The 26,657-nt window shown below is 37.7% G+C and overlaps 2 protein-coding genes across 4 annotated transcripts; one reads left to right on the forward strand and one right to left on the reverse strand.

The window, feature by feature from the left end:
* Positions 1-7,908: 7,908 nt before the first annotated feature.
* Positions 7,909-15,555, forward strand: LOC110710371 (elongation factor 1-alpha-like). Of its 3 annotated transcripts, XM_021888660.1 has the most exons (12): positions 7,909-8,458; positions 8,629-8,760; positions 9,120-9,284; positions 9,898-10,122; positions 10,287-10,349; positions 11,969-12,399; positions 12,484-12,594; positions 12,689-13,176; positions 13,561-13,729; positions 14,537-14,776; positions 14,859-14,993; positions 15,104-15,555. In XM_021888660.1, exons 2-12 carry the CDS (start codon positions 8,640-8,642, stop codon positions 15,233-15,235), a joined length of 2,280 nt encoding a protein of 759 aa, XP_021744352.1. In that variant the 5' UTR covers positions 7,909-8,458; positions 8,629-8,639; the 3' UTR covers positions 15,236-15,555. The 3 variants fall into 3 exon arrangements, with proteins under 3 accessions (XP_021744352.1, XP_021744353.1, XP_021744354.1); XM_021888661.1 differs by lacking the exon at positions 9,898-10,122 and having other exon boundaries at positions 7,910-8,458; XM_021888662.1 differs by lacking the exons at positions 9,898-10,122; positions 10,287-10,349 and having other exon boundaries at positions 7,910-8,458.
* A 372-nt stretch (positions 15,556-15,927) lies between these two features.
* Positions 15,928-26,570, reverse strand: LOC110710372 (protein ACTIVITY OF BC1 COMPLEX KINASE 1, chloroplastic-like). Its single transcript, XM_021888663.1, has 14 exons — positions 26,020-26,570; positions 25,162-25,368; positions 24,306-24,395; positions 23,591-23,737; positions 22,399-22,563; positions 21,912-22,052; positions 21,640-21,819; positions 20,991-21,186; positions 18,843-18,970; positions 17,913-17,984; positions 17,509-17,621; positions 17,262-17,403; positions 17,120-17,189; positions 15,928-16,419 (listed from the first exon to the last, which is right to left on the reverse strand). Exons 1-14 carry the CDS (start codon positions 26,290-26,292, stop codon positions 16,358-16,360), a joined length of 1,986 nt encoding a protein of 661 aa, XP_021744355.1. The 5' UTR covers positions 26,293-26,570; the 3' UTR covers positions 15,928-16,357.
* Between the last annotated feature and the right edge of the window lie 87 nt (positions 26,571-26,657).

Consider the following 26,657-nt stretch of genomic DNA (forward strand, 5'->3'; position numbering starts at 1 on the left):
CCTTTATTTGCCATTGTACTTGTTTATAGGGTGTTCGTATAAGTATTGTTTGATTGAGAGTTAGATTGTAGCGACCGATTTAACCCCTGTCACTTCCCTCTTCCTTCATCGCACTAAAGATCTTAGTACGTGGTAAGGTGAGAGGGGTGTAAGATTCAAATTTCCCCAGACAGGGAGCCTTATCCTTCTTCGGCTCTGTGGTCAAGGGAGGTTCTGAGGCTTTTGCCTTCCCTTTCCTTGACCCCGGAACTTCGGCCTGCTGTCCTTTTGGCTTCACAAGCCCGGACTAAGATTGCAGCTTTGCCTTGTTCCATTCCTCGACTCGGATGAATTTATCCGAAGCATCGAGGGCTTCTTCCAAGGTCTGCGGGGGGTGCATGACCATGAAATCCAGAAATTTGCCAGCTTGCAAGCCATTCCGTAGTGCGAATACGGCCAGGCTTTGATCTAGACTTGTTATTCTGGACGACTCGTTGCTGAAGCGAGTCAAATAATCTCGGAGACTCTCGTCCTCCGCTTGTTGCAGGCCCATGAGCTCTGCAGTAGTTTTCTCTCGGCGGTTAGCCGTGGAAAACTTGCTCTTGAATTTATTGGCCAGATCGCTCCAGCCAGTTATTGAGCCTTCCTTCAGCCCTTTGGTGATCCATGATTGGGCCACACCTTTAAGGATTGTTGGAAAGTACTTGCACCAGGTAGCTTCGGACCTGGGGTTAAGGTACATATGCCCCTCATAGGAGGCTATGTGGTCCTTCGGATCCGAAGTACCGTCATATGTAATGTGTGCCGGAATTTTAACCGTCGGCACATGTTCCTCCAGTATCCACCTTTGGAATGGGGAACTGGTCGGAACCATTACGGCCTTTCCCTTCTGCCGCGCCGAAGGAACCCTGCTTCTCCCTCTCAGAGAGGTGGATGCAAGGGGTGTCCCCTCGCGTGACATTGAGGGCTGAGACCCTTCTAGGAAGGTGAGGCGACTATGCACCCCTCCTTCTTTGCCACCTAAGAGCTCATGGATGCTTCGGCGAGAAACATTGTGGCTGTCATGATGATCCTCGGAGTTCCGAGCTTTGGAATTTTTGGAGTGGCCGGAGCCTCTCCTTTGATTCTGCCCGGAACCACCTGGATGCCCAGCCCTTCGGCTGCCTTCCCCTTTTGAGGATGGAGCTTGCCTCTCTCCCTCGGTTCCACTTTTCCTCTTTCGATCATTCGATCTTGGAGGTGGAGAGAGTGATTTTTTTTTTGTTAATGGGAAGCGTCCTCCCAAAGCATTCATGAAGTCCATGCACACAGCCATGGCCTTCATGACCTCCTCGGTTGACGGTCCGATAGGAGGAGTTGAACGCATGCTAGGTGAAGGATCACGCTTATGAACCTCACTATCCCTCGGCGAATTCCCATTTTGGTAATCCCGTTGGGAAGGAGATCCTTCACGTAGATTTTCTCCCCTCGGGGAGTTGGAAGCAGTCGGTTCAGGGGACGGTGAGGGTGTTCTACCGGCCCTTACCCTTATAAGACCCATCTTCCTAGCTTTCTTAGAGCTCTTTGCACTCTTAGTCATTTTTTGAGTTGGCTAAGATTAGTATGAGATTTTTGGCTGAATTTTTGTAAGTATCCCCACAGACGGCGCCAAATTGTTTCGGTCAGAAAACAATGGGCCTTCAGCTGGCCCTTCGGATGAGTGGAGATGAAGCCCAATTCGAGTGGTAACCGAATTGGGGATTTCCTGCACAGCAGAGCAAACGTAAACTAGCCTCGGGGGTTGTGCCGAGGAAGGCCCCTCCGATGCCGAAGTCAGTACGGATGCAAGAAGATGAGAGAAAAGCTATGCAAGAGTATTTGTTGCTTGAGGCATTTAATGTGAATGAATGTAATTGTATAAAAATGAAAGCTTTTATACCTTGTTCCAATTAGATGGATAGGGCTTGGACAATCAAATGGGCTGCCATTTGATTGGGCCTTGCTATACCTGACTTGGCAAATGTATAATGAGGGTTGAACCTTGCCTATTGGGCTTTAATTATTTTCATTGTGGACTGGGCCCAAATATAAGTTATTTGGACCCCAAACAACTTGTTTTTAAATTTTTTGTAATTGGGTAACTTTGTATTTTCCTTAAATTTGCATTCTTACAATCTAAATTTATTAAAGTTTGGAATTTGATTGATTTTCTGCTCGTATTGTTAAAATATTCAGTTCTTGGATTTAATATTTGGAAAATGATTTAGGGCTATGCCAGGCGCTACCGCCATGGTACGACGTCCCGGCCACAAGCCACCTACAGTTCCTCTTTTTTTTTTTGAACTTTGATACTAATTTGTAATTAAATATGTGCTAATAATTTCAAAAATAAATAAATTATGTGTCAATTTTGTATGAATACTTTTATACATAATTATGTGTTAATTTTGTGTTAAGTTAAAAAATTAATTATGTGTTAATTTTGAAATTAATTATGCATTAAATATAGAAATGAAATTAACAAATAAAAAATTTAGAAATTAATTATGTGTTAATTTTGTGTTAAATGTGTTAATTTAATCTTTATATAATTCTATGTATTTAAAAATAATATGTCATTGTTGCAGGATTATGGTGGAGACGGAAATGATTATAGTGGGATTTTTGTACATGATGATCCCTTCGAAAATGTTCAACAAGCGATTGATTAGGCAAAACAAGTTGCAATTAGATCTGATTTTTGTTTAGTAGTAGCAACTCATAAATCTCAACGGTATAGTAAAATGGATCGCATTTTGAGATGCGACCATTACCCGCAAAAAGGAGGAACGAGATTTCAGTACAGCGATTCGGTTTGATACAAAGCGGAAAGGTTGTGGGTGTGAGTTCAGAGTAAAGGTTCGACAACACCAAAGCCGTGATGGTTGGGAAGTGAAGAGTTACTCTAGATGGGGGTATCACAACCATGAGATGATTGTATATCCATTCGGTCATCCACTACTAGAAAACAGGCTATTTCCGGCGGAAAAAATTCCGTTGGAAACACCCTGAATTCCGTCGGAACGTGTTGTTGGAAGACCTTTTGTAGGTAAAATGGCTTTTTCCGTCGGAACAGTGTTTTCCGACGGAATTCCGACGGAATTCTCTCGTAGGAAAGAAAGTTCCGGCCACCGGAAAGTCCGTCGGAAATTTCCGACGGAATACAAATCCGCCCACCACCATACCCTGCCCAGACCACCACCACCCCAACCACCCTACCCTGCCCAGACCACCCTGCCCAGACCACACCACGCCACCCTGCCCAGACCACCCCACGCCACCCTGCCCAGATCCACCCACCCTGAACCAGACCCACCACCCAGACCCACCACCCAGACCCACAAACCCAACCCAGAACCACCAAATAACCCACACCCCACGAACCCTACACCACCCACACCCACCCTATCTCCACCTCGCCACCCCCACAACCACCATATCTCCACCTCGCCACCCCCACAACCCACAAAATCGAAACCAAAAACTAAAAAAAAAACGAAAAAAACTAAATAATCGAAACCACAAAAACCAATCAAACAAAATCGAGACCACCAAATCGGAATAAAAACCACAAAATCGAAATAAACAATTTATATATTATATTGTCTGAAAATCTGAAAAATTACAAACTTAAATTACAATTTCATCATAAAAATCATTATAAAAATCATAAATTTGTAAAAAATAAACCTAGATCTACATATATTTCCGACCTTCTAGGTGTTGTTGAGCGTCGGTGGTTGTTGTTGTTGAGCGGCGGTGGCTGTTGCGGTTGTTGTTGTTCCGGTTGTTGTTGTTGCGGTTGTTGATGTTGATGAATAGAAAGAAAGAAGGAGAAAGAGGAGAAGGAGAAAGAGGAGAAGGAGAAAGGAATGAGGAAGAAGAGGAGAGAAGGAGGAGAAGGAGAATGAGAGGAGAGAGAAAGAGAAGAAGAGAGGAGAGATAAGGAGAAAGAGGCGGGTTGCTGTCAAAAAAAAAGGAGAAGAGAGGCGGAGAGATGGGGTGGGTTTAGGGTTTTTTTTATTATTATTTAAATATGCTCCAACGGAATATTCCGTCGAAATACTAATTTTCCTACGGAAATTTCCGACATATTTTATTTCGTCGGAAAGTTTTTGTTTCGACGGAATAATCCGTCGGAAAATTAATATTCCGACGGAAAATTCCGTCGGAAAACCCATATATTCCAACGGATTTTAATTACGTAGGAAATCCGTCGGAAATATCCGACGGATTTATGTTCCGTCGGAATTTCCGACGGATTTTCTTGTCCGTCGGAAGAAGTCCGTCGGAAATAAGCCTATTTCTTGTAGTGATCGACAGTTAAGCGGCCTAAGTCCTGCTGCAAAACTAGTTGTCAAAGAAATGAGTGATGCTCAAGTGAAGCCTGCTAAAATATTAGCATCTGTGTTAGAAAAATTTCCTGAAGACCAGCCAAACTGAAGACACATCTACAACGTCAGACAGAAACTGAGGTTTGAACGGTCAGAGGGAAGGAACCCTACACAGCAGCTTCTACACCAGGCACAAGCACGTGGTTACCTGTTTTGGTTTTATTCTAATAAAGAGACATTCGAGGTGACTCATTTATTCCTTGTGCATTCTGATTGTGCTGATATGATTAAGTCTTGGCCACCTGTGATTTTGATCGATTCAACATACAAGACAAACAAGCACAAGTTCCTACTGATTGAGATTAGGGGTGAGCAAAAAAATTGGGTACCCGGTATTGGATCCGGAACCGGTTGGGAACCGGCGGGTCCAAACCCGAAATTGGACCCAGCGGGACCAGTTCCAAATCCAAAAATTGGGACCCGGTTTTAACGGGGACCAGTTCCAATTCCTCACAATTTGGACCCGGTACCCAGTGGGTACCCGATATCAATAATAAAAAACCTTGGAATAAAGTATGACTAGTTTGCATGTAAGCCCAGCCCATTAACTAAAGGTCCAAATATCTCTAAACCTAATCTACCTACCAAACTCCACTGCCGTTTCGCATCTCACCCTTAGCTTCTTCATTCATTTGCTAGATACTACAAATACAAGTCAGCTTCTCCTTTTCTTGCTTTGATTTTTTTTTTTTCATTTTCATCTTTATTCATTGAATCTACTAGAATGTTGTGTTTAGTTTTCATTCTTTTTTAAATTAGTTAATTTTTTGTAGATCTACTATGTTTTTAGAGTGATAATCTTGAGTTGATTTGAGTTTTTGAGAATTTTGGGGTTTTTTTTCTTTTGGTGAGGATTCATCCATGGTGTAGCTTTGTGTAATTGAGTAATGGCATGATGAATTTGCATTGGGGGGGTGAATTGAAGTGGTGGTGCGATGAAATAAGTGGTTTGGTGCAGGTTTTATTTAATTTTTTTTTAATTTTATGTTCGCTGAAACCGGGTACCCGGTTTAGGAACCGGTACCCACAAGTTCCAAGACCAGTTCTAGAAAACTAGGACCCGTTTTGTACGGAACCAGGACCAGTTCCAAATTTCAGGACCCGATGCTGACTGGATCCAGTTCTGGGTCCGAGATATTTGACCGGGTACCTGGTATTGCTCACCCCTAGTTGAGATGATTGGGATGGCTCCAATGAACCAGAACTTTCTGATTGGTTATGCAGTCATCAAGGATGAGACGGCTGCGATTTATTATTGGGTGTTGGAGAAGTTGAGAAACTACATCGGCCCTAATGTTCAGCCATCAACCATCGTCAGTGATGGTGAGGGAGGTCTCTTTGCCCCTATAGCGGAGCTGTTTCCAGAATCGAAGCATCTACTGTGCACATGGCACATCAACAACTGTGTGAAAGTCAAAGTCTACCACATTTTCAACAAGAATTTACATTCAGTAGAGAGATTGCTAAATAGTAAGTGGCGGAAGATCCTGCAAGCTACCACAGAGGCAGAGTACGATCGAGCCTTGGATAACTTCAAGGATGTGTACCAATGGTGTCCGACAGTGGTAAATTATGTGATGCAGCAGTGGATACCTCACAGGGAAAAGTTTGTCAAATATTGGACAAACCAAGTTCTTTATTTTGGAAGCACTACAACCTGTAAAGTTGAGAGCGCTCATAAAGCTTTGAAGGACAAGATTGATTCTTCCACCTTTGCTCTAGATACACTGTTCGAGAGAATAAACAATGCTATTGATACTCAGAAGAACAGCATCAAGAACTCTCTCGAGGACTCTAGACGGAGACATGGTATGATGTATTGCCATTTCATATTTAAGATTTTCCATGGTGGTGTGTCACACTACTGCTTGGGATTGATTCTAAGTGAGCACAACAGGATGAAGGAGTTGGGTGATGAAGTGGCTATTTGGTGCGGATGTGCTATATCGATGACTCATGGACTACCTTGTGCATGCACCATTCACCGCGTAATTACCCAAGATAGGGCGTCGTTACATGTTGATCAGGTTCATCCATTTTGGCGGACGCTCGTTATTGGAGAACATGTTGTTCCACAGACGGTCGACCGTGGACAAGAGGAGTTGGAGCAGTTTCGTTCGATGTTTGACCTAGTGTCCTCTAGTTACCCTTCAATCATTCGTGATGCTACCCACATACTTCATGACATGTTCAACCCGTTATGCTTGGATCACGAGGAACCTGAGGGGGTCGAGCGACCTAGAGGTTGACAACCACGGCGGAACAGGAGTGCGTTTGAGTAAATTTGTGGTCGTGGTCGTGGCCGTGGTCGTTCATTGTCATCCGGACGTTCGTCTGGTCGTGGCCGATCTTCTTCGTCGGTGAACTGACTTGTTAATTGTGTTTATTGATATGTGCAACAGGAAGAGTGGATATTGATCAGTTTCCATATAAGGATAGGATCCTTAACATCATCATGGAATACTTAACGGGTGGAATGATGTGGTTGCAGATGGTAACTGCGGATTTCGGGTCGTGGCTGATGTGTTTCAGATGGGTGAAGACAACTATGCTTTAGTGCGTCAGTTGATGTACAATGAAATTGCTGCAAACCGAGATGTTTATCGTCATGTGTACGGCGAGGAGTTGGAAAGTTCTCTTGAGCATATCCAGTGGGGAGGAGGACCTTGCGGTCAAAATCATAGGTTCGACACGCCACTTGATTTCTTTGCCATTGCAAACATCTACAAGTGTGTAGTCATGCATTTCGGGCTTGGTTTGCACAGTCGAGCTTATTTTCCATGTTGTACGGTTCTCCCTTGGTATTCGCATGCGACCGTACGTCACCAGATCGGTAAGAGAGTTTGTTATTGCATTTCTGGGGTCGTCATACAGACATTTCATCCGATTGGACCTGTCATCCGATTATCCGGTGCCACCAATCTTACCTACTTGGTACACTATTCGCAGACCAATCGTAGAGGGTTGGGATGTGTTGTACCATGACCGGAAGCGTCATTGGAACAACCTAGCTGCCTTTCAGTTTTTCATGCATATACTTTTTCTATGTAACCTTGTATTTGTATTGCTATTTTTATTCCATTTATTTCTTTTTTGTATTCTAATTTTGACTAAATTTATATCTTGCATGCATACTAATTAGTATTTGTGCGTTATAAACTAAAAAGATAATGTCAAATTTTACAAACAAAAATGATAATGTCAAATTTTACAAACAAAAATGATAATGTCAAATTTTACAAACTAATATGATAATGTACAAAATGTTCTATAAATAAATTGCCAACAGATCAGTAATCCCACGCAAGACGCCACCACTGTGGCTCTGGCGTCCTGCCCAGCCGGCCTCCACCATGGGTATGGCTCCCAGCCAGACGCCCCACCGTCAAGGTTTTTTTTTTTTTTTTTTTTTCAAGTAAAATTTACCTTGCCACCGTGTGACCATCTTTCCTCCGCCTCCGCTGTCGCCAATTCCTCGCCTTGTCGCCTCGACATTGTAGTTTGAATTTTTTTTTTTAGAGAGAGGTGATGAGAGAGTAGACGGAAGAGACAAGATGAGAGTGTGTGAGAGTTTTTTTTTTTTTTTAATTACATATAAGGGTAAAAGTGTCAATTCAACTAAAATTTATGAGCTTTACGTAGACATTTGCGGACGATGTTTATAAATCGACTAAAATCTCAACAATCTCATGTTTTATTTCCCTTGGGAGTACACTACTGATTACGGAGTATCTCGTGCATTAGTAAGGTAACTTTTAATTTCCGACTAGAGTCTTTAAACAAGGTGGATAAAGTACTCCACTTTGCATCTACGAAGACAAAGCGTTGAAGTGTTCCAGAGTTTGTACGGTTGTTACCATCTCTAATTATCTACAAAACCTTCTTATTTATTTCAATTAAACCTCTTTGCATTGATCTTCATCAAAAACCCATTCCAAAGTGAATAAACAAACTAAGGTTTAATTACTAATTTAGAAATCCAATTAGGGTTTGTTAAATTCCCTCTTTCGTATCTTCTAGATACCAATGCAACAAAGCTGAAGTAATTTGTTGCCTTCAATCCATTGGTAAAGTATCTTCCTTTAATTCTATCAATTTTTTTTTTGGATGCTTACTTTACTTCCAATATAAATTCCCAATTTTACAATTGTAGGGAATTGGTATATTGCCCCAAAGATTGAATTTTTCTGCGTTTTTGATTTTTTGGTTGATGGAATTATTATTGGTAATGTGTTAGATAATAAAGCCATGTCTCGCAAAGCTAACCATGGGTATGATTACGACGACGACGACATTTACGAAGATTATGATGAAGATTATGCATATGATTATGAAGATGATGATGATGATAATGTTCATGTAGAGCATTGTAAGTATTGTCTTGATTTTGAGTGTTTTATAGTATCTTTAATGTTTATCGCGGTGATGAGTTGGTAAATTAATGTAATTTATGGCTGATTTCGAAGTATGAAATACAATTTAAAGACTAATTATAGAATTCTAGTTGTATGGCCACATTTTTATGGAGATTTAATATTACATTGTGTATTGTAGTTATTATATGGAGAGATTTGAGATTTTCCCTGCCCCCTCTTATCCTATACTCCATCATTTATTCATTATTCTCATCTAATGTGCAATTGAAGTTTGTTTAATAGTCTAGATTACCGGTGATAATTTGTACGAAAATCAAACTATATTTATCTATCCTTGAATTTGATGTTGCAGCTGAAGTAATAGTGCATAAGGAAGCAAACAAGTCCGGGGTTTGGTGCTGTTCTGTATGTACCTATGATAACGAAGAGAGTATGACTTATTGTGAGATATGTGGTGCTCTTCGATTTCCTCCTTCTGACAGTAGCAGCAATAGCGGCAGTATTGATAAGAAAACAGGTAATGGAATTGTAAAAACTTAAAATTTTACTTTTGTGTCAGTATTTTGTTCATTTAATCAATTATACAGCCAATATAGTATTTGTTGGTTTTGTATGTATCGAGTTCATTAAGCTTAAGGATGATAAGTGGAATATTAGTTGATCTTTTCATTTATTCATCCTTTTGGGGGAAGAGGACAGGATAGTTGCAACTGCTGTGAGGGTTTGTCTATGTGGTCTATAGCTTCATGTGAACTATTTGAACTTGTACTTTAGAGTTATGGTTTATTATCTTCCTTTTGTCTATTTATTGTTTGTTTTAAGCCAATGTCACTATGCTTGACCATTAGTAAGGCTGAAGGGTTTTGGAACTTTGGCCTTTTCTTAGCTTAGATTGCCACCTTTCCAATGAAAAGATACTCTTCCATCAACCGGGGAAGGGCTAGCATATCAGCTTCATTTTTATGTGATTTTCTCACTGCTCAGCTTTGATAAGCACTAGTTTGTGCTTCAAAGTCTGTAAAATTGCCTTGCTGTAATACATGTCAGTGTCAGCATCCAGTGGCCTTCTAGTTACATTTAGGTTTCTTGTTGTGGAGTGGTTATTTATAGAATAGATCTGTTTGCTGCAGTTGGTGGCACGTGCAAAGGTTCTGGAGTATCCCAGTTGGCCAAGTCTCTTTTTGCTTCAGTGTCGTGTCGGACACCCAAAATGGCTGTAGTCTCTCATCCACAGAATTTTTGTAATTTAACTGGAGAAGGCAGTAGATGCCATGACATTAAATATGTTCAACAACATTATCATGTGTTCTCTGATGGGCAGAGTGCACCACGTAGCTCCCGCCTCACAACTATAGGTCTGCTAGAAATTCAAAAGCAAGAATGTCCTAATAGGAAATTATTTAAGATCTTTTTTTTTTTTTTTTGCACCGTGATAGTTGTCATAATTATGGAATCACTCATAATAAGGTTGCGGAGCCTTTTTACTGAATATTTTCTGATTTTACATGGTTCTTATCAGCCCCGTTCAAGTTTGATGTTCCTTCACCAGATGATATCATCTCCTTGAATACAGTTAAAAAAGGTACATAATGTTGACTGCAAGAAACTTTTTTAACATTCTAGTTTACCACTGTCGTCTCTGATCATATGCATGTGGAAGATGAGTTGTCACTTAGGCGTTAGCTGTTGCTTGTGTAGTATGTGATTTTTTTTATCCTTCTCATTTTACCCTCCTTTGCATCCTTTGCCACTGCATTTTCAGTTATTAATCAAAGCATCCTTTATTTTTTGCTTTTGCAAAACGTGTGCTTGTGTGTGTCTAAAATGCGTGTGTGTGTGTGTGTTCATACAGATTTCGGATAATGAAGATTCAAATAGAACGTTGATCGCTTAATTATGGATCAATTTACGTAACTTTGCTTGCAGTAAACTTAACTATCAGTTTCCCACTGGGATTAGTCATCAATGAGGATTTAATTTTTGACCTTGTAGAGTAACACTGGAGTATTCATTTTACAGATATGATTACAGGATCAAAATTCTTGATATTGGTTTAGTCATGGGTCCTTCTAGTAAATTTTTTGTTAAGCTAGTTCTTTATCCTCCATTTAAATAAAAAATATATATATTATTTGCAACATTTAGGGGACGTACTATTTTTAGGAGAGTAGAGAGATAGTAAAAGGGAATCAGGTTATAAGGAGATAGATAGAGAATACGTAGCCAGATTTTGTAATATTACGATAAGATGCAACTTCTAAATAAGGGGAGACCAAAAAAAAAAAAAAAACAGTGGAAGTAGTTGTTTGCTTGGTACCTGGCTGATAAGCTGATACTTTAACTCATTTTCCAAGATGTGTATCGTATGTTGTTCCAATCTGAAAAGGGATAGAAAGAAAGTGAGACTAGTTGCTTCAAATTTGCGAATTGGAGGGTAGAATTGGTGATGTTGTAAGAAAATATCTTAGGGCTTTTATCCTGCATGGTGAGTTGACTTGGACAATGTAGTCTTTGAGTTTGTCTGACCATCCGCTGGCCACTGTAGAGGGAAGTCGACAGGCAGACTGCCGTGCAAACAATTGCTAATTTTGATTTTAATAATATGTTGGGAAATATTATGACTATTGATCATGATGCAGTTTTAATCTTAATCAAATGCTGAGAAAATATTGTGTCCAGCTCCCTTATTCTTCTTACAGTGTCCCCACATCCTTATTTTTTTGTATCATTATCTGACACTTGGCTTCACACCTGTGTCAGATTTATATCCCGAAGTCCAAACAATGAACCAATAGAGTTATATCCTTGCCCCTACTTCTCTGAATTCTGAAGTCTTGCTACTAATACATTAGGGTAATTCAGTTTAGTAGGCAAGCACCAACCTGAAGTTCTATGTGAACTTCCTCGTCTGGGTTTCCAGTTTCCCTGTCCGTAGGGCCTAGGGGACAACCTACGTAGCATTGTAGCTAGTCAAAAGTCTTCTTGTATTATGTTTTTCCTTTCTTTTATGGGTACAAAGTTTAAATGTATTGAGTTAATTTATGTCTTATATATGAATTTCTAGCTATTGTAAGACTCATAATATTTAATGTTTATGAATAGTATGCTTTCTGTTATTCCTGTAAAGATCACAAGAACTTTCTTTTGGGTCTTGTATAAATTTGCGTACTGTTGTCTTAGCGCTTAACTTTATTTATTCAGGATCTGCTGGTGCACCCCCAGGTTTTCCTGCGAACAATACAGCTACAATGACACAGTCTAGTGCGAGACAAATTGATAGTTACATTGAAATTGAAAGAAGAACCACTCCAGAAGATCACAGTTTTGCCTCAACTTCAAAATCTTCAAGTAACAATGGTATGGCTGAGGGTCCATCTAGCTCTATAAGATCTGAAAAGTCCCCCGCTAGGGACCCAAAATCTAAACACAATAGCGTAGGTGGGAGTATTTCTCCAGCAAATGGAGCAGAGCCTGAGAATCTTGCTAGTGACCTAAATCATATGTCTACAGATAGTAAACCTGGTTCCTCCAAACTTGTTATTCCTAAGAAAACCCTTGCACAGTACAAACCTGAGAAGTGGATGCTACCTGACAATGAAGATGGTGTAATGGCTCAACTAAATCTTGCTATTGTAAGTATCTGATGCCAATTATTAGCTCTTTGGTTGTCATCTTGTTTAGGGAAAGATTCTATAATGCAGTTGGTGGTGCCACAGGTTGGCCATGTGGATTCTGGAAAGTCAACACTGTCAGGAAGACTCTTACACCTCTTGGGCCAAATATCTCAAAGGCAAATGCACAAATTCGAAAAAGAATCCAAACAACAGGTAAATTATTGATATGGATTAGTTTAAAGCTTTTTTCTCTGATCTTGTCTTTTTTGCCTCTCACAATTAGTCATACATTTGTGTGACCGTTTAGGGAAAAGGTTCCTTTGCCTATGCTTGGGCTCTGGATGAGAGTGCCGAAGAAAGGGAACGGGGTATAACAATGACTGTTGGTGTTGCTTATTTTGACACCAAAAAGTATCATGTGGTTGTGCTAGACTCTCCTGGACATAAAGATTTTGTCCCAAATATGATATCTGGCGCAACCCAAGCAGATGCTGCGATTCTTGTTATAGATGCCTCAGTTGGTGCATTTGAAACGGGCATGGATAATACTGGTGGGCAATCACGGGAGCATGCGCAGCTTATCAGAAGTTTTGGTGTTGATCAAATTATTGTTGCTGTTAACAAAATGGATGTAGTGGGTTACTCCAAGGAACGATTTGAATTGATCAAGCATCAAGTTGGATCATTTCTTCGTCAGTGTGGTTTCAAGGAATCTTTCATCTCATGGGTTCCTGTGAGTGCTATGGAAAATCAAAATATGGTGGCTGCAGCTTCCGATTTACGGCTAAATTCCTGGTGAGTGTAATTATCTAAATTACAGTCATAAAATCCAACCGTGTGCTTTCCATTACAAAGATGTAGGTTTTTACTTTGGTGACCAGATCTAATTGTTCAGGAACTGTAGTGGTGACCGACTTAGGCCTTTAATGTACGTGGTGTTGGTTTTCCAATTTAATAATCTTGAACTCTATTAGGCCTTGTAGTCTTCAGTTTATAGATGTTTGTATCTTATTCCTTGAAGATGTTGGAGTAAGTTATAAAATAGAGCAACATTCAGAGGGGATTTCTGAGGGGAATTATTATGTTGACAATATACTACGTATAACACTGTCATGTTCTGGAACTCCTGTGCTGCTATCTGCTTATTGATTATGATTTGTTGTGATGCTTGATATGCAGGTACAAGGGATCTCATCTTTTGGATGCAATAGATTCACTCTGCCCACCTAAGAGAGACTATGAAAAACCCCTACTCATGCCCATTTGTGATATTGTCAAGACACATTCGATGGCTCAGATATCTGCATGTGGTAAGCTGGAAGCTGGAGCCCTTCGTAATGGATGCAAGGTATATATCACTATGAGCTTTGAGAAAATGTCTTTGATATAAACACCTTGACCGGCTGTGGATAAGCTTTTACATTTTCTTTTCTTGTTTTTTCCACTTTCTTTTATATCATCCTCCTGATGGCCTACAACTCCAACTAGTGTCTGACCAAGCCATGGAATTTGACCAGTATCATACCACCCGAAAACGCGAATATTGTAGCTGAAGGCACAGATTGAAATAAACCTTGATCTAAAATTAATGGAAAATCTTAAATTGAGATTAGAGAGTTATCACCCAAAAGTCAAAATTAAAGAAGCAAAAGTATCATGTATCTGAAATGACAACCTTGATCGATAATTTAGTGGAGAATCTTGAAATGAGATTACAGAGAAAACCTTGAAAATTGCAAACAAATGCTGCAATTTGGAGAAGTTAACAAAGTAACAAAGAGATACACAAGTTAAATTAGGAGATCTTATGTAATTGGGGCAATTGTTTCTTTTTGCAGCAAGATTTTGAAGTTTTGCTGGTTTTGTGGGGTGATTTTTTCCATTTTGTTTTCTTGTATGAGTTTAGTGGTTGAGTAGCGAACGAGATATGGGAGGGGCTTCATGTTTCTAGGCGCACAATAGGATGTGTGTATTTATATATCTATGTCAATTTTTAGGACGAAAAAATGTATGCTAGAATAGCAAGATGTATCTGGGTTTTTCATGCTTTCTCTTTGGATCCCAGTATATTTCTATATATAGAATAGATTTCCCCTTTACACCATATCATAACTCTCTCTACTTGCTCATAATCGCAGTCAATATTGGAATGCAGGTTTTAGTTATGCCCGTAGGGGATATAGCAACAGTGCGCTCCATTGAGTGCAACTCCCAACCTTGTGCCGTTGCAAGAGCTGGAGAGAATGTTTCTGTTGTTCTACAGGGCATTGATGCTGCCCATGTGATCGCAGGGGGAGTGTTGTGTCATCCAGATTATCCTGTGAGAGTTGCATCTCATTTGGAGTTGAAGGTTCTTGTCTTTGATATAAAAATCCCTATTTTGATTGGTTCTCAGGTGAGCATCATTGTAGTTTATGTAATTTACCAATTACCAAAACTGTAATGGGAACTTATAGTTTAGTCCCTATGAAATGCAGTTGGAGTTTCATATCCACCATGCAAAGGAAGCGGCTAGAGTTTTGAAGATAGTGTCATTGCTTGACCCCAAAACTGGCAAGGAGAAAAAGAAAGCACCCCGCTGTCTTGTAGCAAAGCAGACTGCTATAATAGAGGTCAAATACGATTTTGCTCTGGTTTTGAGTTGTTTCGTGGATGATTTTCTTTTTGCAGTAGAGTCTTCAAGTGTTCAACATCATAAATAGTTTTTTTCCTGTCGTTTCAGGTAGCTTTACAAGACTCAATTTGTGTTGAGGATTTCACCAGCTGTAAAGCTCTTGGGCGGGTTTTCCTGCGTTCATCAGGAAGAACCATAGCAGTAGGGGTAGTGACACAAGTGATTGGCGATCAGAAATAACAGTAGTCTCTTGGTTTGTACATTGTTATATCACTAAATTCAAATATTAGATTGTAGGTCTCAGATCATAAGCACACATAGATGAAATGTGAGGGTTTTTTTGGGCAATCAGTTACAAGGAGGCGTAAGTGTACAACATTACAAAATAGTTTAAGTGTTACATACGATTGGGAAACATCCCCAGCTTTCTTGTGTATTCATCGGTTGATGATCCCTACTGTAATTCACAAGTTTAATTTATTTTCCCTTTTTATTAAGCTAATTGTAAAGAATCCCCTTCATTTATTGTGGATCAGTATCTCAATTTTTTTCTCTCTCGATAAGATTAGTGATGAAAATAAAGTTAAACAATGTTATTGAAGCATCATAGAAGGCATTGCAGTTTAATTAAGCGTGTAAACGTACTATGGAGTATGGACAATAGTTCACATTAAACTTTGACTGTTAAAATTTTAAGTGCCAATTATAACTTTATAATATCGTATGGAGTGTAATACTGAATTTATGATGAAAATAAATTGTTAATACTATTTCTTTGGTATAGAGTGATGATTTGACGCTTATTTTCTTATATGCTCCCATCGATCTGTAGCAGGTCGGGTTTAAATTCTTTTTTTTTTTTGAAACATGTTTGAGTCGACTCGGGTGTAACTTCGTACAGGATGTCATTATAAAAAAAATGACATGGAGTATGAATGTAATACTGTAATGATTTAATTACAATTAATTTAACTTCTGATACATAATTATCTGTAATATACTTCGTACAAAATTGCACCAAGACGTATTATGGAGTGGTGAGAACCTAGCCATCTTTAGTTCGGATTAAGGAGTGGCTCCCCCATGCTGTGCAGTGAAGGTGGGGGCTGCTGCCTCCCCTGGTTTTGTTTGGGAAGGATCCTCATTTTTTTTACGGGCCCGTCGAATCTTTAAAAATGGCTTCTATATACAAACTCAAAACTGTGGTTTCCTGACTATACATATAATACAAAATATGACATATAGCTAGGGTCTGACAAACCCTAGTTGTTCTACAAAATGAGAAGGGCTCCAATTTTCCTCCTTATTCCAGCATATACAAGGAATAATATGAATTCATCAGCAGCCAGTAAACTCCCAGCTTCAGTCATATAAAATCGAATTACTCCAAGAAAGCAGAACATCGCGTGCCATACTTGGCAAGTCTGCAAGTTTAGTATACCCTTAATCAACTCCAACACTTTATTCAGAATATTCAATGTTTCACACATGTCAACAGAAACCAATGGCGGATGCATGTAACCTTGATGGGGAGCACTTGCATCCCCATTTTGCCAAAAAATAATGAAATTCAAGGCTAAGTAAAATATGTACTTCTTATTCTAATAGCTTTTGCTCTCCCATTTTCAAGTTGGTTTCCTAAAACACAAAACCAAGTAATAGAAACTCTAGATATATCATATAAAAACTTAAATGTAATATTATTTCTATTATATAAATATTGCAACGTTTACACTTTTAATACTAATCACATACTCTTATCATAAGTCTTATGTAACCATATATTGTGCTTTATACGTCATGAAAATATAGTCATTTGAGATTTTGTTATCTTCACATTATTATTAAAGTTCTCTTAAGGTTTAATTTGTGCAATAAGAGATGATGTAGTTACCTAATTACCTCATGTTGCAATATCAAATGAATGCATGATGTGGGTAAACTTAGCTAAATAAAATAAGAACTAAAAAGTAAAAACATTTTGCATACATTATTAAAACTTTAATAATATCAATCGACATTTGATTTTGTAAAGAATATCCAATTTTTTTTGGTTATATTAAAGTTTAAAAAATTTTGAACCCCATTTTAAAATTTCTAGATCCGCCACTGACAAAAACTAACCTCGAGCAACTTCCACAGCAACATTCGGTACATCTACTTGATCCTCAACCAAACGATACACATCTATAAGCTGCAGCATAACAGGCCAATTATAAGAAACAGCCGAAGTTTGATAGGAGGAAAAGATATTTTAACACGATACCTCTTGTATATGAAGCTTTGAGTCTTCAGTCATAGCAAGAACAAGCTGTCTACGAATCCCCTCATCGATCAAGAACAGCCGTGTTCCGTCCTTGATGGTGTCTGTAAGGTCCAACTTGGAGATTGCTTGTTCATTCCCTTTCCTTTGACAGAAGACAAATAAGCCAGGTGACAAGTTAGAAATGAGAACCAGAGTTATTGAATCTCGGAATGGGAGAGTTTAATTAGCATGAAGTAACTAGACTAACTTGTCTCTGAGTTGCAATGCTGGAGTATTGCTCATCCTTGAAACATTCTCCTTTGCCAACACAATCAAATTTTCCAGTCGTTTCCACTGAAAAACCCCGTCTTTGAAAAGTACCTGATGCAGGGTGAAGAAGATGAGGAGGGTATTCAGAGTAAGGGCTAGCACTTGGTATATGATTCTTATATGAAACCAACAGCACTTCATTCTGAAGAGCTATTATTGGCATTCTATCATGCCTTTTAAAAAAAGTTTTATAAGGTGGTAAAGAATGGTTTTCTCGATTATTGCTATGTATTACACAGCGTCAGAATTTCAAGCTCTCAACAGGACACTAAAATAATGACAACCTAATAAGCGAATTTGACTTGTAATAAGCATGAGCAAGGAGGCGATCATCTAATTCACCTGGATAAGACGATCACGAAGAGCAGGATTTGGATCTGTAAGAAGACGCTTCGCCACATATGGGTAAGCTACCTAGATAGTTGCAAACAATAAGCATATAAAAATAAATAGTCAGAATATAAGAGTAAATCATAAATCATCTCAGAGCTTGAATAAGCTATCAGCATAAAAATAAAAAATTAATTAATTAATTAATAAAATCAAGCAAATAAACTCGTAGGAATAAATTGCCTACAATTTGTTACAGAATATAGTCAAGTCTTGGACAAACATATCAATATACGAAGGTATCATTTTATATGCAGGCTAAACTTCTGAAGCAAGTCACATGACTACCCTCTTGAGCGAGATGGGCCTAATTCCACATACACAACAGTTCAAGAAAACAGTTCATTACAGATCCTCAACCAACAATCTTGGGAATAACCAGCTATTGCCTGAGCAACAGAAAGAATAGAAAACTAGACAGGAAACAGTATTAAAGATCCGGTTCACCTGAGTTTAGACAAAGGTATCAATAAATGCATAGACATGATGGACACATGATAAAGTATACTTAGCTCTGCTCTCTTCTGGGACAGAAGACCTATAATTTATGGACCCACAAAGCATTTACTTTTCACATTAGTTTTTAAGAAGCATTTTGATTTGATTGTTTACTGAAACCCTTCTTTTACGATCAGAATGTTTAATGATAGATGTTTCCATGATTATCTCAAAAGAAACCCAAAACATATAATTCTAGTTAGGTACTTTACAGGAAATAGAGATCTCAACACAAGTGAATCACATAATCCGAGCCATCAGGCATTCAACCTAAATCTGTATGAATATGCTTCTTTGGTCAATCAACAAACAATTCTACTAGTGGGTATTTACATTTGGCTAGATACATAGCAAGTATATTGGTAAAAACTAAAAAGTAATCACCTCAAGGAATTTAAAATCCGGCTTCAGAGATAAGCATATTCCTTCTTGCGTCAATAGAGATCGGATGACAAGTGAAAACCTTTCGGGAATACGAATTGGATAGTTGTAAACAAGCTGATTGAATTTACCTGAAAGTCATGGTTTACAAATCTTCATTACACATTATCCAGAATAAAGGATTTTAGATTTTATAACTATGTCACGTCAAAACCAAACTCCATAATGTGGAAGTAATTACCAATTAGCAACACCATTTTAGTCATGATCATTTTAGCTGACTTGCAAGGCAAATTATACTCAAGAGGGTACAACAACAACATAAAGTTTTCTAGGTTCTCTCCTTCAGTTAGGTCACAACTCATATTTTAATCTCTAGTAGAATTCAAATATAATTAGAGCCCAGAAAGCAACTCTGGAGGCTCAACGAACCAAAACGTTAACTCTTTTGTGGTCTAGGCGCATTGCTTAGGGGTCATGCGCCTTTTGTGGTCTAGGCGAAGTGCTTAGGGGTCATATTATTTGTATTGCCATGAGAACACATCATGTTTCTTGTTCATATTATTTTGTATTGCCACTGTTTTAGAAACATGATGTGTTATCATGGCAATACAAATAATATGAACAAGAAATTGTTCAAGAATAAGAATAAGTTGTCATAACGTGGCAATGAAAGGCATTGACTTGAAAACAATATTTGATGTGACCAAGGTGCTAAATAGTATTTACCGATTTGTTCCTTAAGGTTAACACGACACTTCACAGTTCACACACAAGAGCAATCTAGGTCTAGGGTGGGAGTTTGGAGCCACGTGAACTTATTCCCAATATGAGAAAGGAGTAGAAGAAATGTTTTGAGAAAACATGGGAGATTATTATGTATCAATATTAAAAATAGACACTTCACAGCTCACACACAAGACCAATCTAGGTCTACGGTGGGAGTTTGGAGCCACGTGAACTTATTCCCAAATGAGAAAGGAGTAGAAGAAAAATTTTGGGAAAACATGGGAGATTATTGTGTATCAATATTAAAAAAAGATACCTCTTATGAAATCAAGGATAGTATGAGTAATGAATGTGTAATCATTGATTCACCGCAAAGGATATATATACGAGGAAGAAGTGTAACTTTTCATCACCAAAGGCGACAAGTAATGAAAATAGACTAATTATCATTAAACTGAAAGGTTAAAATTCCCAAGAAATTACAAGATAATATAATGGTATAATGCTAAAAATAAATTAAACAAAGTTGTTATGAATAATCAAGGAAGGAGAAAAGCTGAAAAGGTTTTATCACGATAGGGTGAGTTTGCTTAGTCTACTGCGCAAAGAACTTTGTAATGCCAAAAGAACTGATTTTGTTGCTTGCCTGACATGGAGAGTTTGCCTGGTCAACCAGCCTATAGTTTTTATAATCACTAAAACACTCAATGTTGTGAGTCCGTTCAGGCTGCTTTGCCCGGTAGCTTGGGCAAGACCCGGTTTCACCTTTTGCAAACTTTACTCCAACAATATGGATTATGAAGATACCTTATACCTAGAGGCTAAAGTTACCTCAGTTCAATTGTATATCACCAATTATTACATTTGTTTGCAGGGATTTTCACCACATATGTTAATTTCAAATCTCTTGGTTGAGATAGAAAGGCCAATAATCCTTTTAAGACATTACAAATTTCTGTATGGATGACAAGATGACTAATCAAGCTTACTAAAGATGACATGATTTATGTACTTATCATACAGATGAGATTGGTAAGGTGTATGGATGACAAGATGACTAATCAAGCTTACTAAAGATGACATGATTTATGTACTTATCATACGGATGAGATTGGTAAGGCACATCATGCACCAAAGAACATAAAAAGTATAGGGTTACATGCAAAACACAAAACCCACCACCACTCACTTACAGAAATCTTGATTATAATGTCTCTCTAACTCCCTTACCGATGATTATAATTCAAGCATGATCACATTACTCACATTCACATGCAATAGCAACATCAGATTAACAGCTTTATTCATCACAACATCGCTTCAAAAGTCAAGAGATAACATCATAAATATAAGCATGTCCGATAGTATAACAGTGCTCAATGAGTTATTTATTAAAGAACGTAAAATGGGAAAGGAAGTTACCAGTGACACTTCTAAAATTAAATTCTGATACCCCTTTCCCAAGAGAATTCTGCCATATGGCTTCTAATGCAGGAATAATAGGAGCCACATCAGTCCCCTTTGCCAGGAAACCAAGCCTAGTGAAATCATTTGCCATCTCAGCATAATCCTCATTCACAGCATGGACGACAGCATCTATCAATATCTGTTTATTTTGCTGAAACACGACCACAAAAATATATTAATTTATGGAAAACTCCCAAGGGAAGACCGGAAGAATATTCATACAGAAACATTACCTATTCAGGAGCAAAATGAAGCCATGAGACCCATGAACAGTATCATTTAGCACAATTTTATCCATAAGAACGCCGGGTAAAGATTTCAATAAAGTCAAACACTGAATGAGTTCATGACACGTGCCATTTAGCACAACTCTTGTGTCAAATTAGTTTTTTCTTTTCTTCCAAATATGATTGCCAAGAATTTGTTTAGATATCCTTAAGAAGGAAGAGAATAAATTTGTATTGTGACCTACTGGAAAATCCTACTCTACATGTAGCTTAATTGCTTAAATGAGAAGAAATCTTATAGCCTATGACATCACATACGTAACAGTACTGACACTAATTAAACAATTAAGGAATTCTGTGCCTCCTTTGTAACTTACTTGGCTCAGCACAGCAACATTTCCGAAGTCCACATACGCAATCCGCCCATCACGCATAGCAAATATATTTCCAGGATGAGGATCTCCATGGAACAGCCCAAACTCCAATAACTGCCGCAGGGCAGCACTAACTCCAACAGTCAAAAACCCATCCATGTCAAGGCCTGAATCCCTAACAGCCTAACGAATAATATGAACAAGTTATAAGTCAGTAAAAGAAAAGGCTTCAGCAGAAAGTAATAAGGAAAACAATTACCCCAGTATTTTCAAACCTGAGGATCAGTACATCGAATTCCGTCAATCCATTCCATCACAAGGACGCGCGAGCCAGAATACTGCTTGTAAACTTTAGGAATTTTGACAGTTGGATCATCTTTAAAATTCTCTAAAAACTCTTCAATGTTACGAGCTTCCTGTAGATTATGAGTGGAGAAGGGGAACATTATAAAGTGATACTCAGTACTATAATTGTGTCAGCTTCGGCTAATATACATATTTTAAATATGACAAACAGAAATATTTCCTCTCAAATTAATGAGCTTAAATCCTGTAAATCTTCGATAAAAAAGACAATGACATTACACTTTCTTCTTAAAGCAAGAGGAAAAGAAAGCACCTTGTATGTAATAGGAGAAAATCTTGAGCAATTAGAGCAATGTATAGCATTTAGAGAAACAGACATGGTTCATTAAGTAGCCAAAATCAATAAATCAAATCACTTATGATAGCATATTAAGGAAATCTTAGAAGAGATCTTACCAAGGTGTAATCAAGCTCTTCCAAAAGCTTCTCACCAAATTCATCAACAATCAACTCAGCATTGCAGCCTAGTTTCTGAATGCTGATGCCATTCAAAAATGATGCAAGAGTACGGAAGAGAAAAAGGTCTCGATATATTATTGGCTCTATGTTAGGCCTTTGTACCTGCAAGTGCACATTTACACGTCTCATTTAGAAGTTCTTAGATTTTGTTCCAAAATGAGATGTAAGTAGTAGAAACAGATAAGGCAGAGCCATATGAGACTTTATAGAATTGCTATGAAACTAAATTGGAAAATACTTTCCCTTGCCACGAAATATTCCTGAAACATGAGACTTCCAAGGTTCCAACAGAAAGACTAGGGTTGAAGAAAGGGGGCAATTTGCTACATTTTTCAGAAAAAAAATATTCAATTAAAACTGCACAAGTTAAAGTACAAGAGAAAATGGAGCAATTCCTTGATCACTTTTTCTCTTTGTTCTTGCAATAACTACTTGGCTAAGAGGAAAAGTTTCGGTAAAAGTATAATATTTATACATGAAATAACAGGAAAGGAACACAATTGGAATTAGAATTTCTTAGTAATACAGTGATTGGACTCAAGACGGCTACAAAAATGAGCAAGAACCCATTAACAGATAAATTTTGTAATAATTTTGGAGCCAACCATCTTTTTTCCAAATGTATATGAAGATTAAAAAGGAAAAGATTGTCTAATAGTTTCCCCAAGATTTTTTTTTAAAAAAAATCACTATTTGAAGAAACAAGCTTGTGGACAAGTTGCTTCCTTTTTTTTCCTCTTTGATGCCTCTACGACTACTTGACCAAGAGCAAAATTTTCTATCAAAGTTATAAGAAATTGATAGTCAACAAAAAAGAAAAAAACAATATTTCTATACGATATTGGAGAAAGAGTCTCCAGCTGGATTCACGAATGTTATTAGACATATCTGCGCTCTCTCCATAACTAATTTAAAAAGATTAAAAAAATAATAATAAAAAATAAAATAAAATAAAAATAAAAAAAAAAAACTGCTTGCTTCTCTAATAAAGTCCTACTGTGACGCCCCCCCCCCCCCCGGCGGGCTTCGGGATGATCTAGAAAGGCATTAACAACTCTCATAAAATAGGATAATCAACAGTCTATATTATTTCTACTAAAGACAGGAAAATTAAAGACATTGGATGTACCTTAATAGCTACGTCTTCCCCAGTGGCACGAAGGGTGGCTCGATAAACTTGACCCAAACTTGCAGCTGCTATTGTCTGTGATGAAATCTTGCTGAATATGGCCTCAAGGGGCTGCCCTAGATCCTCTTCTATGATTTTGAAGGCAACCTATCAGCATTGCCAAATAATTTTCAGCTTTTGACTATCATAAAGCAAATCTATTAACTATATTACTAAAACAAAACATTGCTGACATCATCTCTCCTCAAAACTGTATACGTGTCGCTTTCTTATGAAATTTTTTCCCACCTAAAACCATTGATGATGTCATTTTTTTGTGATAGTTTTTTTTTTTTTTTCCTGAATGGATTTTTTTCCCCTTTTGTGTGATACTTTGTAAACAAGCTAATTAAGTTATTTCAACAACTTTAATCTAGAAAACCGAAGTATAGTAAATTGAATAACAACTGTATTCCTTTCTTTTAATTTAAAGATCTATCATTCCCTCTTCTCAATTCCTTAACACTAATATTCAAACGTCCAGAAAATTCCTTAAAAATATTCAAACTGTATTTCTTTTAAGAAATCTCCTTCCAATGAATTTATGACAAAATTGAAAAGATTCATTGTATATACGAGTTCTACACTATAATTTTTTTTTTAGTTAAACCGTGCATCGCTCGGGGATAATCTAGTGAATAAACAATGTCTATCTAGCCATATGGAGCACGCTTACCTGATTAGGAAATGGTGGAACATCATCTTGCAAAATACACAGTTCGTTCATGTAATCTTCTCTGATTATATCAGGTCTGCTAGCAAGAACCTATCATCAATGTCAGCCAACAACAAAAGCAGCTAATAAGACAAAGAACTACGATTACCAGCTGAGAAACCACTTAACTGTGATTATAATTAGAACCAAATAGTCAGTGATTCAACAAGGAAATGTCAATATCTATAGGCTCTGCTTGAAAGTTCAATGTTTAATTCCTATTCTACTTCTTTATCGAATATCTGAATGAAGGGTTGGATGAGGAAAAATCTGCATGCCATTCATCATTCGCAGAAGTTTTGTAAATGAAAGCTGGCAACAATATGAGAGTAATTCAATGAAGTAATGAACAGGGGCCTAAAAACACAAAATTAATTGGATAAAGATTTAGCCAAAAAAACTGATCTTCCTTGTATTCATAAACCCTTAAGTCTACATTTTGTGGCCTTATAACAAGTTATCATAGCCTATCAGCATCCCAAGATGGAGCTAATCCCCTGAAATTAGATAACCACCACTTCAAAGAGATTAGGTTTAGCTGAGATTAGGTTTAGCAAGCCAACCTATATCCTCATGGAAAAAATTTGACTTCGATTCAGTATATACTAGCTATTTATGCAGCCATAAGGTTTAGGTATTGTTAAATTAACTGAAAAAACTCATTTCACAGGCAATAACACAATCAATTCATCTACTCCAACATCACATCTAGAAATTATTCCTTAATATATACTGCAACTTTTGAACTTAAAAGTCCAGAAATGAAAAGGACTAGGTCTAAACAACTAAGAAATTTCAATACCGAAAGTTCACTAACCTGCCCAGCTTTAATAAAGGATGGCCCTAAGTCACATAACAGATTCCTCAGCTGCCTTGCTCGATATGGCACAACTTCCTCATCTCTACCAACAAAAAAATCATATGATAATGTAGCCCAGTATAGGCCTAAGTTCCACACTATCTCAACACCACGTTCAACCAAGGACAAAATTGCGCCTCTGGATTCCAACACCTTACTCCTCACCTAACAATTAAGGCAAAAAAAAGCCGTCAATTTTACCAATTTACCAGCAATACAAAATTAGATCAAGCAATCAGACCATGATACCCATTATGCTAATTTACACCAGGAATGTACTTTGTATGCGGGTTTTTCATCTTATATGCATTGAAACTTCAATATCACCTTTAAGCAAACCAAACCCGGCTTTAAACTACTAATTTAGTTCGTCGACATGCCCCTGAAATTTAGCCGTAAATTCATGCAAGACTGCAAGAGAGTACTACATGCCTACATCAAGTCATCAACTACATAACAAAATTCACATAATCCTATTCTCATTCCTTAGGGAAAATGTACAGGTTGAAGACAGATAATGCATTAGTATTAATAACACAAACAACTAAAACAAGTACCAAAATTTAATCAGAAAATGTAAGCAACTAGATCATATAACTCTTTCAGTACTTAGGGTCTGTTCGTTATCGTTACGAGTTTTCAATTTTCAATAATTTTTTATGTTCTGTTTGATTGCGCAGGTTTGCCAATGAACACGAAAACAATACCCAGTAACTAAATTCACTGAAACCCACAAACCAAATTCACCAAACTATCAAAAATCAAAAAATAAATAGCTCAAAAAACAACACTTAAGTTAAAAATTCAGCATAATACCGCCTCAGGCGTATACTTGCGAAATGGTACACAAACACCACGTTCAATATCAAGCTGATCCAAGGCACTATTTCCACCATTTTTATCACTATTCTTGCTAAGTTGCAATGCATTTGCTCTAATAACTAGTGATTTTGATGGGGTTTTAAAAGAAATGAATTGGGTATTGAATTTTGACTTGAAATTTACTGATTTTGAGAAAAGGGGTGAAGGGAGTGAAATTGAGAGAGATGGGGGTGAATTAATTGTACAATTTGGGGAAATAAATTCCATGATAAATAAATTAAAAAGCTCAAATCAACATCAAAAAATCAAAATCAATAAAAACCCATGAAAAAGGAGAGAGAAATTGGATTAAATTAAGTAGTTTGCGAAGTGAAATTAATGAAATTTAGTACTTTGTGATGAGCTGTGAATGTAAGTTATGATGAATGTGTGATGAATAAACAACCACGAAAAAAAGGAGGGTAATTTAGAAACGTTACGAAAAAAGAGTGGATTACGGAAGTTGGAGATAGCCTGATAGAGTGATAGTTGATCCTCTTTGTCGCGCAGTTGTTTCAAGGTGCAATTTGCAACATGTTTGTTTGTAATGTTCTGGTGTTTACTAGACACTCAGTTTTAACAAAAACTTTGAC

Source organism: Chenopodium quinoa, unplaced genomic scaffold (genome assembly GCF_001683475.1).
Source record: "Chenopodium quinoa cultivar QQ74 unplaced genomic scaffold, ASM168347v1, whole genome shotgun sequence".
NCBI classification, from domain to species: domain Eukaryota; kingdom Viridiplantae; phylum Streptophyta; class Magnoliopsida; order Caryophyllales; family Amaranthaceae; genus Chenopodium; species Chenopodium quinoa.

What these genes read in the sequence shown, in the direction of transcription:
- LOC110710372 (XM_021888663.1), bottom strand. Translation starts at nt 26,292, where the DNA reads ATGGAATTTATTTCCCCAAATTGTACAATTAATTCACCCCCATCTCTC. An exon ending in CAAAGCTTCATATACAAGAG is followed by an intron (nt 17,190 to 17,261) that starts GTATCGTGTTAA and finishes GTTATGCTGCAG; the next exon opens with CTTATAGATGTGTATCGTTT. An exon ending in TGCTGTGGAAGTTGCTCGAG is followed by an intron (nt 16,420 to 17,119) that starts GTTAGTTTTTGT and finishes CTAAACTTGCAG; the next exon opens with ACTTGCCAAGTATGGCACGC.
- LOC110710371 (XM_021888660.1), top strand. Translation starts at nt 8,640, where the DNA reads ATGTCTCGCAAAGCTAACCATGGGTATGATTACGACGACGACGACATT. An exon ending in CTTGAATACAGTTAAAAAAG is followed by an intron (nt 10,350 to 11,968) that starts GTACATAATGTT and finishes TTATTTATTCAG; the next exon opens with GATCTGCTGGTGCACCCCCA. An exon ending in CTCAACTAAATCTTGCTATT is followed by an intron (nt 12,400 to 12,483) that starts GTAAGTATCTGA and finishes GTGGTGCCACAG; the next exon opens with GTTGGCCATGTGGATTCTGG.